At 30.2% G+C, this 14,042-nt stretch overlaps 1 protein-coding gene across 1 annotated transcript in view; it reads left to right on the top strand.

Moving 5' to 3' along the window:
• The first annotated feature begins 277 nt into the window (after positions 1–277).
• LOC128997203 (lachesin-like) overlaps positions 278–14,042 on the top strand; it is a 255,507-nt gene continuing 241,742 nt past the window's right edge. Inside the window, exon 1 of the mRNA XM_054422806.1 lies at positions 278–398. Within this exon, the coding sequence (XP_054278781.1) occupies positions 329–398 (70 nt within the window). The 5' untranslated portion in view covers positions 278–328. The remainder of the gene's footprint in view (positions 399–14,042) is intronic.

Genomic DNA, 14,042 nt, shown 5'->3' with positions numbered 1-14,042 from the left:
AACCTCTAACTTTTACGTATATGGCCCGAATCCCCGTCCCTCTCTCATCAAATTCCTAGACACTATATCCACTTGGCTAGTAACACATTCTTACAATCCCTGTATATTAGACGATGCTCAGTGGTGAGACTTGCTGCAGCCTTAACTTTAACACCTTTGATAACACAGGGGCGGTTCACGGGGGCAGCTAGAGACGGCCTGTGGTGGTCGGGGGCGGGGGGGGCGGTGAGCAGCGCGTCGGAACGCCAGTACCACCCGCACTGTCGACACCATCACCGCGCCCCTGCGCACTCTCGTTCACGTGCGTGTGTGAGTGTTATAGTGTAACATGGAGTCCTGTACAGCACCTTACTGTCTGGCTATATGTGTCATCTACGTACTCAGTCTCATGTGTCAAGGTAAGATCACAAATCTATGTTTTGTTTCATTTAAACTTGTTTAAACTTTTTTATGAAAATATAATTACTGGGTAGCCGTGGAATTAAGAAACCAGAAAGGAAATTAATTCAGGACCTTAGATAATTGTTTGTTTGGTACTGTAATCAAGGTAATCCATTACACCGACTCTGTAGATAACTATTTTCCTAGAGCAGGATCAGTTACCTCTTAATTTGTTTGCGGAAAGTCGAAAAAGGCTAAGATATTCTTAAAAAAAGATTATTGTGTTTCATGTGTGCTTCTTTTATTTTATATGGTAGTTAGATAAGAATCAGCATGAATACCTTTTGAACCTTCGTATGGTAACAGTTTCCGGCCGGTTAAGAAAGCGTTTACTAAGTCCCAAGCAACAGACAATTACTAAGTATTCGATGACGAGGGTTTTGAAAGATTCTTAATGAAGTATTGATAAAATTGGCATTTTTTATTTAACACTCTGCCGATTAGAATGCGAACGGTGAAATAACATGATTTAGTTTTCTACGTTTACTTCTCTAACTTTTTTATGTGACAAGACTTTTAACTTTTAGATGAATATATGTTGTACATTATACTTGAAATAATTCACTATAGTTAGAAAAAGATAGTGAAGCACGTTTTCAAGTTTATCGCATGGGCTTTGGAACGATTTGTTTTTATGTCATAGTTATTTAAAATGCAAAGTTCAAGTAAAAAAGGATTTCCCTTCCGCAACACTTTAAACACCTACATAAATATGTGAACGCAACATCGCTATAGTACAAACTTTTTATGAAACCAAGAATAGAGTAATTACCAAGAAACGAATAATATACTTTTGTTTCTTAAAATACTATGATGTGCAATGAATTTAAATCATCTCTTCAAATAATACCACAGATTATTTTTTATCGATAAACACGGAAATTCGATAGTACAAGTTTGTGCGTACCTTGTATTACGCTTAGTTTTAACTGTATTGAAAAACAATATGATTATAAAAAAGGGAAAGTAAAATTTTGGCAATTTTAGGGTTCAAAATAGATAATGTTGTAAGAAATAGTTTTATAAATTATCCTTTCAGAGAGTATCATTACCTTGTTCAGTATACATTTATTTACAACCAAATCTTTTTTTAATTTCAATAAAAAAATAATTATACTTTTTATCTGAAAACAAAAATATGGTATTAATCTAGAAACGATTTCAGATAAAGTTAAGTAGATTTCTTTACAATATCAACCCAGATATTCTTTGAAGGTCGTGCCCTTTGATATGGAAAACTCTCCAAGTGTTTTACTTTGTAAAGGGTATTTTATTCAAGAACAGCGAGTTAGTCTCCCTAAGGAAATCAATAGAGGAAGTTAATTTCCTTAGGATCAAAGTCTGCCTTAGGCATCAATGAAGAGTCTGCCTTTACCCACGGTTAACTACTAACTTTGCAACAACTAACTCCTCTCCTAGAGTAGCGGATCGGAACATGCTCACAAGAATATTGATATTCTGATTTGGTGCATATTGAATTAGTTTTGTATGAAATAAATGAATATTAACTATAAATTCGCAATTTGATATGCTCTTTTCACATTGATGTGTATAGTATCAAATATTGCAATGGAACACATACATTTTTAAATCTTCATTGTATTTATTGGTGATTTTTTTAAATGTAAAGCTATGAAATTTCGTAATACAGAAGCTTATTATGCTCACGATTAAAAACAGTGTAGTAACCACTGAATTAAATACTCAAGTCAATATTGCTTTATTGTATCAGTTAAAATCTATAATCTGAAAATATTAATATTATCAAACTTGTATACAAAATGCGTTTCAAATGGAAAAATACTCTTTAGTGATTAATTAAAAACACCGATGTACCAAATATGGGCCTTAGATACACCACATTTTATTTACCATTTCAGTTTCAAATATCGTTCAAAAACATTGAGTTGATAAGGTTCCAATAATCTCATTGTATATGGCATTATTGTCTGACGAAATTCTAAAATTTTCCTTATAAAGGTTTTGTAATTACGGGTTTTGTTTACTAGAAAATCGTAAAATTCCAAGAAACATGTTGACGAAACCTTTGAAACAGAAGAAAGACGAGCTAATGTCTAATTACGACACTATAATTCCTTCTTAATGAAGGGTTATTTAGAAGTTGTCAGAGTATTTATAACAGTCTTTTGTCCTCTTGGCTTGAACTCAAAAAAGTCTTTCAATGAAAAATAAAACCAAATTCTCCGCAAAAATAATTTATAATTTCCAAATTGTATATTTATGTGTTACTATATAATGGCTTGGGAACTCTTTAGACAGTCTGTTTGAGATGTATTATCAGAAGAAGTTTCTTATTTTTAAAGATAAATTAAAATGTAAACTATAGGAAAGATGTTTTTTTATTCTGTTAAGGCTCGTCTAGAATATGGTTAAAACTATGCCAATCGCAAAAAGTGTTTACTTGTATAGATTTTTTATTAACTTCAAGATGTAGTTATGAAGGATGTTTATAAGATGGTGTATAGAACCAGCTAACTAAGAAAAAGATTTAATCTTTTAAAAATCTTAGAATGGCACTAAGAAATCATTTAAACAGTTAGCATCCTTGCTAAATAAAATACGACGTCAAATATATATTAAATTATAAATCTTTTCGTGTGTTTATTGAATGACCTGGTTATTTTTTGACACTTCCAACACTGTAATTAATTATTCATCTATTTTATTTCAATTAAATACGTAATGTAAGCGTAGATTGGAAAGAGTGCTGATGTATATTTTAAAGAAGAAAAATAAAACCGGTACACCGCAGGCATCCAAAGTCACAATGTCGAGGTCTACCCCCTACCAGGCCCGGCAGGGTGGCTCTTGGCATGCATCGAAATCGTTTTCTGATTTCCAATATTCATGTTGGCATTTTCTGAAAATTTAAATTTCAGTTATGTACCATATATCATTTTTTCGTATAACCTTTTAAACGTTGCAAGTAGGTGTAAAGGTAAAAAAATATAACTAAAAGAAAAAATTTTCTAAGGTTTAAAAGGTATGTCCATTCCTACGTATAAAATCAGTATGTCATCGGTATGTATTGTGAACAAAGCCATGTAAATATATTTTAAATGGTAGTTTAATATTACTCATTTTAACAATGGTAGCCATTAAATGTTAAAATGTTGCTATAATGTAGCATAGTAGTTTCATAATCAGCAAAGTATGTATTATTAATAATTTTACAAACAGTACATCAAATAGTTTGTATTACTCCTGAAAGATATTTTCAAGTCTTATTAGAAGATAAGTAAACAATATCACGACACCTTAACGAACGGTTGTTTAAAGATGTCAGGGTATAATCCTAAACATATAAATACATAGTTTTATAATGTTTAGGAAAATTTAACTATCCCACTTGGCTTAAGAAAGTATTTAAATATAGGTAAAATAAGATACAATATATGTATTTAAAGAATTTAATTTGAAAGCAAAGGTGTTGAAGTAGGGCTTGTTAGTATTAAAACATATTATTTAATTTTGCTTTGAAAAATCACAGCGCATTGAAAACTCTTAGAACTTTTAAAAGCGTACAAATAACCAAGGTGAAAATATTATGAGGGTTTGAGCTGCAAAATTGAAAAAAAGGCTAACCCTTTTTCACCAGTTCTTTACGGAAGGCTTGCAAAAGGGCAGCAGCATTTCTCTTCTGTAAGCCACACTTCAAAGACCTTTCTTAATTAACCCAGAAGCTTGGGTCGAAGTTATGAATATTTTCACCGCTTCATTGGATTGCAAAGACTTTGAACGTTGAATATCTTTCCTAATATCCACTATTCCCGTGATGCATGCGTCACTTTATACCCATTGTATTTACGGTTTGCTGTTGAAATTATAGTTTTATACGTTATATTATCTTATCTTAAAAAACTCTTGAAAATACATTTACCGTTTTCAAAGGACCTATGGAATGACGTAGGTTTTAAAGGAAGGTGTTTTTCTTGCTGGTATTCATGGATATGATATAATCGTATATACTATCTTCCTTAAAATTCACTCGATATATGAAGTGATACATTTTAAAAATGTTAACACTAAAATTTACGGTTTTAAATGCAAAAAGGGAACTTTGAAATGACAACAATAACGTTAAGTGTGACCATTTTTAGTAAATATTTGCATTGTGAAACACATAAATAATCGAAAAAAACGTGTATTTAATTAATTCAATACCACTTTTTTTTATAAAACTTTGCACTTTAAAAATTAGTTTAGGCCAGTGTCGTCTTAATAAATTAATATAAATCTTAAGTCCTATTGTAAATCAACCACCTAGAGGAAGTAATGTAATGATCTGCGTTGTGTATTGTTATCAGTACTTGATCTACTAATAATAATGTAATCAATTTCAAACTATTTGACAACTTTGAAGTTTATTCATGAACCAGAACCGTCTATGTCTAACGATCGTAAATGATTCTACATATATTTTTATGTTATGGCTTATAAAGACAAATGTTTTAAATTTAAATAATAGTTCACAATTAATTATACTAAAAGAAAAACTACGAAAAATACTTGCTCCTGAAGTTTGAGATGTGGTTTGGGCAAATCAATAAGAATGATTAAAAGCTAATTTCAAAATTAGGCTTAAAAAAAAAAATAAAAACCATGCATAACGATAGTAGTCAGTAAAAGTATAGCTATAGCTGATTTGTACTTTTCAATGGTGATTAGAATTTTCAGTTTATGATTAAAAAGGGTAATATTAGTTTTAAAATATTTTACGAATTATTTTCAACGTCAGTGGAAGGTATTCTTTGAGAACGTTTGATGGTGTGAATAGCTCCAAAGACCCCGTTGCAAGTGGAATTCGCTTGGTCGGTCGTTCATATGTTTGTTCATTAGGAGTCCTAAGTTTTTCACTTTGTCACAGTATGTGAGACCCTTTCCGTCAAAGTTAAGTCGTGGTGCAGTGAGTAAGTAGATTTTAGTCAATAGTCTGGGGTAGCCAACAATCATTGATTGTGTTTTGTCAATGTTGAGTTTAAGTCCGTTGTTTGTGGCATACTACAAAAAAATTATCCATGGTTGTGTATACCTTTTTACTATGACAGTATACCATTTTAAAGTTTACCAAAAGTGAATATAACTATTAAATTTGACAAATAATGAATTCACGTTGAAAATATAATCATTCAACCAGTGCAGTGTACCTACCAAACTCGATGTTTTACTTATAAGGAAACATAACAGATCATCCTTATAAATATAAAGTGTGAAATTGGAATTCATCGACGAAAGGTGACAAAGGATATTGAAAACAAAGGAAATATTATCACAGGATTTGCGATATTCCAGGAAATTAAAGTTGACACTGAACAAGACAGAGGTAGGGATAGCATGCATATATCTTTAAATGTATTCTGCTTAACACATTTTGTGTTTAAATGCTATATACTAAAAGTCATGAATCATTATTAAGAATTTCAATGCAATAACTAAGAGTAGTAATGTCTTTTGGTTTAATGTGATTATATGTGTATAAAACAACACGTAAAGATAAAATACGATTTTTTTAACTAAACGAAAAGAATATTTACATTGATTTTGCAAAGTTAATTTGTAATATTATAGAAATTAATGAAAATGCTAAGCATTATGTCCTTTTTTAAGTATTTAGTAAAAGTAAAGATAAAGTAAAGTAGGGTAAGTTACCATTGTAAATAAAATTACGATAGAATTATTACACTTTTATTTTTCAAGAAAGATTTTGGTTAAATGGATATTTTCCTCCATTTATAGTCTTAAATATACAGGGTGAATTTTAAATGAGTTCCCCCCCCTACTTTTTTCTACATTTCATAAGATATCAACTCCACGTCAGATCATTGTAGTGTAGTAAGTACTTCATTTTGACTGGATAAACATTTTTGGCCACCATCTTGGATCCGCCATATTGGATAGAAAAATTGGTTTTTCAAATGTAAAGGTAGGGTTGTGACCCATTGTTTCAAACTAGAATTTTACGCTGATTACAATGCCACAATTAGTTTTAAAAAATCTTGATCCGTTCTAAAGTTATGAGGACTTTTTATAACTTTATTTCTAGCCCATTTTAACATTGTGCATTTACAAACTAAGACCATAATCTCAAAATAGTGCTAGATAAAGATAAGTATACACCACCATTTATTGTCGACCTATTATCACTTGGTTATGACGGATGTATTTTTTTGGCCGCCATCTTGGATCTGCCATTTTGAAATGTGAAAATTAATTTGAATATGAAGGTGGTGTTGTGACCCATCATTTCAGACTAATTTTTTATGCTGAATTTAATGCCGCAATCCGTTTTGCATTTTCATATTTGTTTTTCCTGAAAGCCTGAGAAACAAAAACGAATTGTGGCATTGAATTCAGCATAAAAAAGTAGTCTGAAATGATGGGTCACAACACCACCTTCATATTTAAATTTATTTATCACATTTCAAAATGGCAGATCCAAGATGGCGGCCAAAAAAATACATCCGTCATAACCAAGTGATAATAGGTCGACAATAAATGGTGGTGTATACTTATCTTTATCTAGCACTATTTTGAGATTATGGTCTTAGTTTGTAAATGCACAATGTTAATATGGGCTAAAAATAAAGTTATAAAAAGTCCTCATAACTTTAAAACGGATCAAGATTTTTTTAAACTAATTGCGGCATTGTAATCAACGTAAAATTCTAGTTTGAAACAATGGGTCACAACCCTACCTTTAAAATTGAAAAAACAATTTTGTATCCAATATGGCGGATCCAAGATGGCGGCCAAAAATGTTTATCCATTCAAAATGAAGTACTTACTACACTACAATGATCTGACGTGGTCCGAAGTTGATATCTTAAGAAATGTAGAAAAAAGTAGGGGGGGAACTCATTTAAAATTCACCCTGTATAAATGCATCACATACAAAACCATATATAACATTGAATAACATTATTAAATAACATATTTGTATTTGTCTGTAGCCTCTAAAATTGCTGAGGTAAAAAATAATCTAGACCACGTAGTTTAATTAATTTAAATTTATATTTGAGTCTTTACACTGACTAAGTATAATTTTCGAGATAATTTACCCAACATCAAGTCTTCCTAAATAAATCGTGTAAAAAGAAAAGAATATATTCTTTAAACAGATTCGTCAAATAATAGACAATACATGTTACGATAGGTTACATAGATAGTAAGAGTCCGAGTCTTTATCCGGCTGGCATACAACTGTAATAACTTTAAACGCAAATAAGTATACAAGTCTTTTATAAAATATATTGACATAACTGTAGTGTGCATCCTTTGATGATGGATCTGTAAATATAAAATATTTGACTTTTTAGAAGACCAGGATTTAGGGTAATAAATCCGAAATGTATATACAATCAACATACACAACAAGAAATTACACGGATTGAAGGTACCTTTGATAATTTTCAATAATGTTTTGGTTTCAAAAGTACTTTAATAAAATTTCTTAAAAAAATATAAATAATAGTTTTAATATGTAGTTTTTAAATTATATTCAAGGCAGAGTGGGTGACACGCTGTTACATTGACGGCGTTGATATTGAAATATAACGACTCTTGAGGTGGAAGGAACCAAAAGACTCACTGAGATTATAGCGTGAATATCCTCCCTTAATGAGGGACAAGTTCTACGGTTGAATGTGGAATCCGTCAGCAATATCTGTAGTCTATAGAGGTGGACAGAGCCTGGAGAGTGCGGGCAAATGAAGGATTTTATAATCTTGCGTTCTATTCATACTGTTCGTCTCATTATCAATTTCACCTCTGGATAATATGTATAGAGAAGTCGGATTACATAATTTTGTAATCATACAAAATATATATGAATGATGTATTATCGTTCGTATGATTGATATTTGTTATTATTTGCTGTATTGGCCATGTTGCGTTAGGATAAAAAAACTATTTAGTTAAAATAAGTATAAGCAGACAATAAGTTATTGAAATACTTTTATGTTTAAATAGAGCAACCAATAGGTATACGTTTGTATTTAAATGTTGTTATCAGCACTCCATCCACAGCTCCTTACTCCATACTGTAGCAGATTATTTTAGTTTATAATTTTAGGATGAAAAAACATCATAAAATAGTCTATACAAAAGGTTTACATTTAAATATGTATTACTAATAAAAAAAAACAAAATACAAAACCAGTTAAGCCTAAGTTTAAATTCCCCCACATAAGGGAACCTGCATCCTAGCAAATTTACATTTGCCTTATCGGATTTTGACTACAATATATCCTTTAAAATGTCAGGTTTATTTCTTATATTATTTTAAAACGTTGCTACGACAGGAAAAATTATAGGAGTAATTAATACGTTTTTTGTTGCGGAATCATAAGATTTTATTATGAGCTAAAACATGTATTGGTCCAACTTGATTTAATTATATTAAAACAAGCAAACTACTATTTATTTATTTCACATGAGAATAAGTTGGGAATTTTAAATGTATACTTTTTTAATTATCACCATAATTGTAAATTTTACAACAGTCTCTTCAATGTACTATATTAGTTGGGTTCTAAAACGCAATAAATGGTTCATTAAGAAGATGTGACATTTTATGTTTTGAGGGTCAAAAACTCATAGTAGTTTTACCTAATAAAAACACCGTAAGCCTGTTCTCATAGTCCAATCATGCTGATTTGTGAACTCGTTAGAATAAATGCAGATTTAGACCTTTGTACTAATTTTCATCAATGTTGGTAAATGTTTACTCGAGTTGTCATGCTAATAGACACACATATACTGTATATATGAATTTGAAGGATGGTATTTTTTGTCTCTGAAGCAAAACGAAGAAATAAATCGGCCCAGGGTCTAGATTTTTCTATTAGACCTACGGTATTATAATTTTTTCGGAGGTTTTAATGTAAGCACTAAATTATTTCTTGTCGTACGTATCGTTTAGCCGTTTAGCCTACTATTCATTGTGAAATATACGACACGAATATCCTAAAACTGCCAATAAATCGGAAAGCTAAATCATCCAACAAATGAATCAAATCCTTAAGTGAATCATAACGTTTTACTTTTTTCAAGTTATGAAATATAAAAAATAAACTTGTTAAATATTGTTGCTAATTACAGTGGTTCATATTTGAATAACACTCCAGTTGGAGACTTCTATGATAAATACGAATACTGTATTTCATTTGGTTTATGTGAAATTCAATATTGAATATAATATTAATGTGGACTAGTTTTTAAGGTGTATATTAAGCTATGCATTCATTTAATATTGAAGGTAGACACATAATTAGTTACACATTATATACTTACAAATAAATTGTTAGTTGCTGAACATCTATCCATAATTAATTTTGATCAATTAAAAAAAACCTACCACACCTTATGTATTAAATGTAATTACCTTTTAACATATGCACCCTTTATTGTTATAAAACGTAGCTTAAACGTTGGCATGAGTCCAATACAATTATACTCAAATATGATACAAACAAGGCCAAACAAAACGGACACCTCGTACTAATTTTTTTTTTCATGGCAATTAGGATCCCCAAGTAAACAACCTTTACATATTTAGGCAACCAATAGTAGATCTTGATAGCAGAATTGCAGATGTTTCCTAAAGAACAGTATTTTTTCACTTTGGAATAGAAAGATTGGGAATAGTATATTGGTTGGGTTTTTTAAGAGATAACTTGCCCATTTTTGATCAATAGCATAATGGTTTCCGAAACACGTCTATAAGCGAAAGGATTCCATACAAGACTGTCTTTTTTTCGGTCCGAGGAAAATTCTAACTAAACGCTTTTTAAGAGTGAATATGTATTCAGTTTGGGAATTTCCATATCCCAAAATGGCTACAGCATAAACTAGGTTTGGTTGGAAACAGCCATAACTAGCCATGATATGCGTAATAAACCAGCGTTAATACAATGTTGAATTTTAAGATGTAATTTAATAAAATCTCAAGATCATTAGTTCCGCCAGATTTTACAAGAACAGAAGTGTTATACGCAATTCAGCATTACATTCAGCTACCACCAATAACATTAGCACAATGAATAACAATTATGGGAACCAGAACAGAGCCTTGACGAACATTAATAGTAGCCAAATCTAAATAAGCATTTTGTAGACGTTTATCGTTTGTATAGTTGTTGAGAAATGTGATAAAATCCACAATTTTATCATAGTCTAATAAGTTATAATCATTAACCAATAATTAATTAAAACTTTTGATTCACAGTATACATGGTGGAGAAACAAATAAAAATTTGTATATTGGTAGCCAAACAAGTGTTTTGAGGCTGGAGGCTGGAGATGAACACCGAGAATAGTAATTAAACAAAAACATTTACTCCCTGTTTCATGCTCACAGTAGAATTTTGTTGGTGGTTAAACAAAATGAAAACGTTTTTATTAAAATTAAATAGTGGTTTGGGCAATATTAGTGAAAGAGGCCACGATTAATAAATTCGCCATAGAAATTAGAATAACTTCTTAAGGTAACCTCAAAATGATAATTTTTTATATAAATGAGTCATAAGATAGTCATTATTATACATAAGTTATATGACGTTTTAAATATTATAATGTGTCAAAACTCATACTAGTATATACAATTTTTCATCAATATTGATATTGTCGATAGGAGTCCATTTGATTGGTTTTATTTTAAAATACAGAAAGTGTATTATTCACGTGGAAAATATATGCAATAATTTCTTAGATTACATAAATCTACCATTAAAAGAAGCTTAGTAAAAAATGTTATTATCAAATTATTTACACCGTTTATTGTTTATCGAAGTTAAGCAATACACGCGCGGTGTTGTTATTGTGTTCTCGTTTTAAGAGTTGTCTAATTATGTAGATGGGATGGTTATAAAGTAAGGTAAAATATAAGTGTGTTAAAAGTGTGGTAAAATATAAGTATTTAGAGTCCTACTTACATGTAAAAATAAAAGCGGTCTTTATATTTTCCCTTATTAACAATCAATTATATATGTGTTTTTGATCATGAATCTTTTTAATAGGCCTAATGAAAAATTACGTCATATTCTATACAGTATATAGATTTTGGCTTACGAGAAAATATAACAGAATGGAAATGTAAAAAGGTAAAAAATGTAGTACAAGATTTTTTTACATGTCATCACAGTCAAATTAAATCACTGGAATTTCATACTCGTACATAAATGTGCGTTGAAATTCTATTTGAAATAAACCCTTCTAATTCATTTATATTTTCTGAAATTTCATGAATTAAAATGTTCAATATACAATAAAACTTATCTAAAGATCTAATGATGATTGGAGTGTCCAATTGAATTCGACCACCACATACTATCTTTCATATGTGTTTACCGTCTCGTAAGTCAACAGTGCAAGTGTAAATATATCATTACAAATATTACTGTATTTGTTTACATACGTGTTGTACTTTCTGGTAATTTTAAAAGTGGTACGATGCCGACCAAGAAGTTATTTATTAAAACCTACTATATATAATTTTCCTACAGTACATAGCTATAAATGTGTTATCAATTTGTTATGGGTGTCCTCAGGATAATAATAATTTGGATGCAGAGTAGGAATATGTGCTAATTACTAAAGGGTTTCACACACTAACCACTCCACCACTGTTACAGACCAAACACTCTCTTGTCAGATGTGCTAATGACTTGAATAGTGTAATTTTCAAAGTTTTTGTTGTCCCTGAGAAAACAACATTGTTTAGGCTACACCTATTGATTTAGATGTAAATGGATTCAAACATTGAGATTTATAAATTGTCTACAATATGTTTATAGCACTTTTATTTATAAATTACTTAAGCATCTTTCTTAACCTACTTATCCAGGATTAAATTAAATTTAAAAAAATGGTTTTTGCATTTAGTTTTAGCTTAGATCTATGCATGTGAAATAAATCTAATATATATGTATATAATATATAATTATATATTATATGTATATTATATGTATATATATATAATTATATAAGTGTGTGTGTGTGTGTGTGTTTTTTTATAAACAACCCTCAGTTTCTTATTATGTTGTAAAAAATCCATGGATTGTTCATGAATTGCAATTTCGTGATAAAAAGTGGTAACCAACCTATCATTATAAAAGGACTTGCGCTTTATTGAAATACAAGGCTTATAAATAATTACGTTAATATAATTATCAGAGAAAAACTAAATAATCATAAGAACATTATAATTAAGCCATATAACACTTGTAGTCGTCAAGGCGTGATCAAGACAAAGAAAGAAAACATAGCCTACTGCATTATGCAATGAAACAAATTTGATAACGTAAAATCGCATTTGGATTTAATTGTGTCGGAAATTGATTACATTTACATACAAAATTATGAACGTGTACTGTTTATTTTATTCCTCTTGATACTTACTTCTTATGTGTAGCTAAATGTAACAAAATAAAACGGGTAGCATTGAACTAATGAATAGGTTGGCCTTTGCAATTGCTCATTTACAATTAATTGTTCGTTAGTTGCAGTCTTAGGATGTCTCAAGATTTTTAATTTTGATGAAACTTATAACCACGACAAAATATAAGGAAAACATTGGTGCAGACAGTAAAAACATGGCGTACTTTATACACAATTCCAGATGGTGAATTTTCACAGCCAGAACGTGTCATGTGTGAAAAACGAACTTTGCCGCAATGTCTCTCTCCCTCTCTCTCTCTCTCGCACACTTTCACTAACTATTTAGATTTAACATTTATTATAGTAATGTTTATATGTTTTATTTGATCTGTAGGTTGACGTTTAGTCTAATTAATTTGGACAAAGATACATTAATTTACAAATTACAAATAGCATAATATATCGATTAGTAGGCCTATACAATACAGTATAGTATCATCACTAGGACCTAAAGTGACTCTTTTTGCCCATGTGGTGAACTATATTTTTCGTCATTTTGCATCATTAGTTACCAAACTAAGCTAGCAGACGAACAAATTTTTATGTTATGAATCTTCTGAAATTCCTAATGCTTTGAGCAATTAGGGGTTCTAAGAGAACAGTAGTCTAAATCATTCAAGCAAATATCCGACAGTCTATTTCGAGACATTATAAGGATGAAGATCTGACATCCTGCTACAGAGTTCATCAACTAATGCACTATGATTAAGTAGATTATAACAAAATAGACAACCAAACCTTAAACACAGTTCGCGCAAGGACAATTGACATTTTAGCACATTATTTAACATTGTAAGTATATAGGTTTATTGTTTACTATTGAAAAATGCGTAATATTTGTTGAAAATGTACGTTTGGACTGAACTGTAAGTAAAAAAGATGGATGCTTTGATTATCCCTAAACTTTTATTCCAATCAAGATCAGATAATTATTTTACGATTTCTATACCCAAACTTAAAATTCTTTGGGATGTTTTGAGGCATCTTTGGAATGATCTAATTGTTTAGTTATCTAATAGCCATGATTAATGTTGTGGTCAGTGTGTTCAACAAGACCCCTAATACTTAAAATACTCCAACACTAAACATTATTTTTTAAATATAACTGATCATAGAGAGGATTATTTGGTTTACCAACGTTTAAT

This window comes from Macrosteles quadrilineatus, unplaced genomic scaffold (assembly GCF_028750875.1).
Source record: "Macrosteles quadrilineatus isolate MER2022 unplaced genomic scaffold, UCM_ALF_1.0 Scaffold_6__1_contigs__length_79288215, whole genome shotgun sequence".
Classification (NCBI taxonomy): Eukaryota; Metazoa; Arthropoda; class Insecta; order Hemiptera; family Cicadellidae; genus Macrosteles; species Macrosteles quadrilineatus.
Note: the sequence above shows the minus strand (reverse complement) of the source record. Positions and strands in the feature narration are given on the sequence as shown.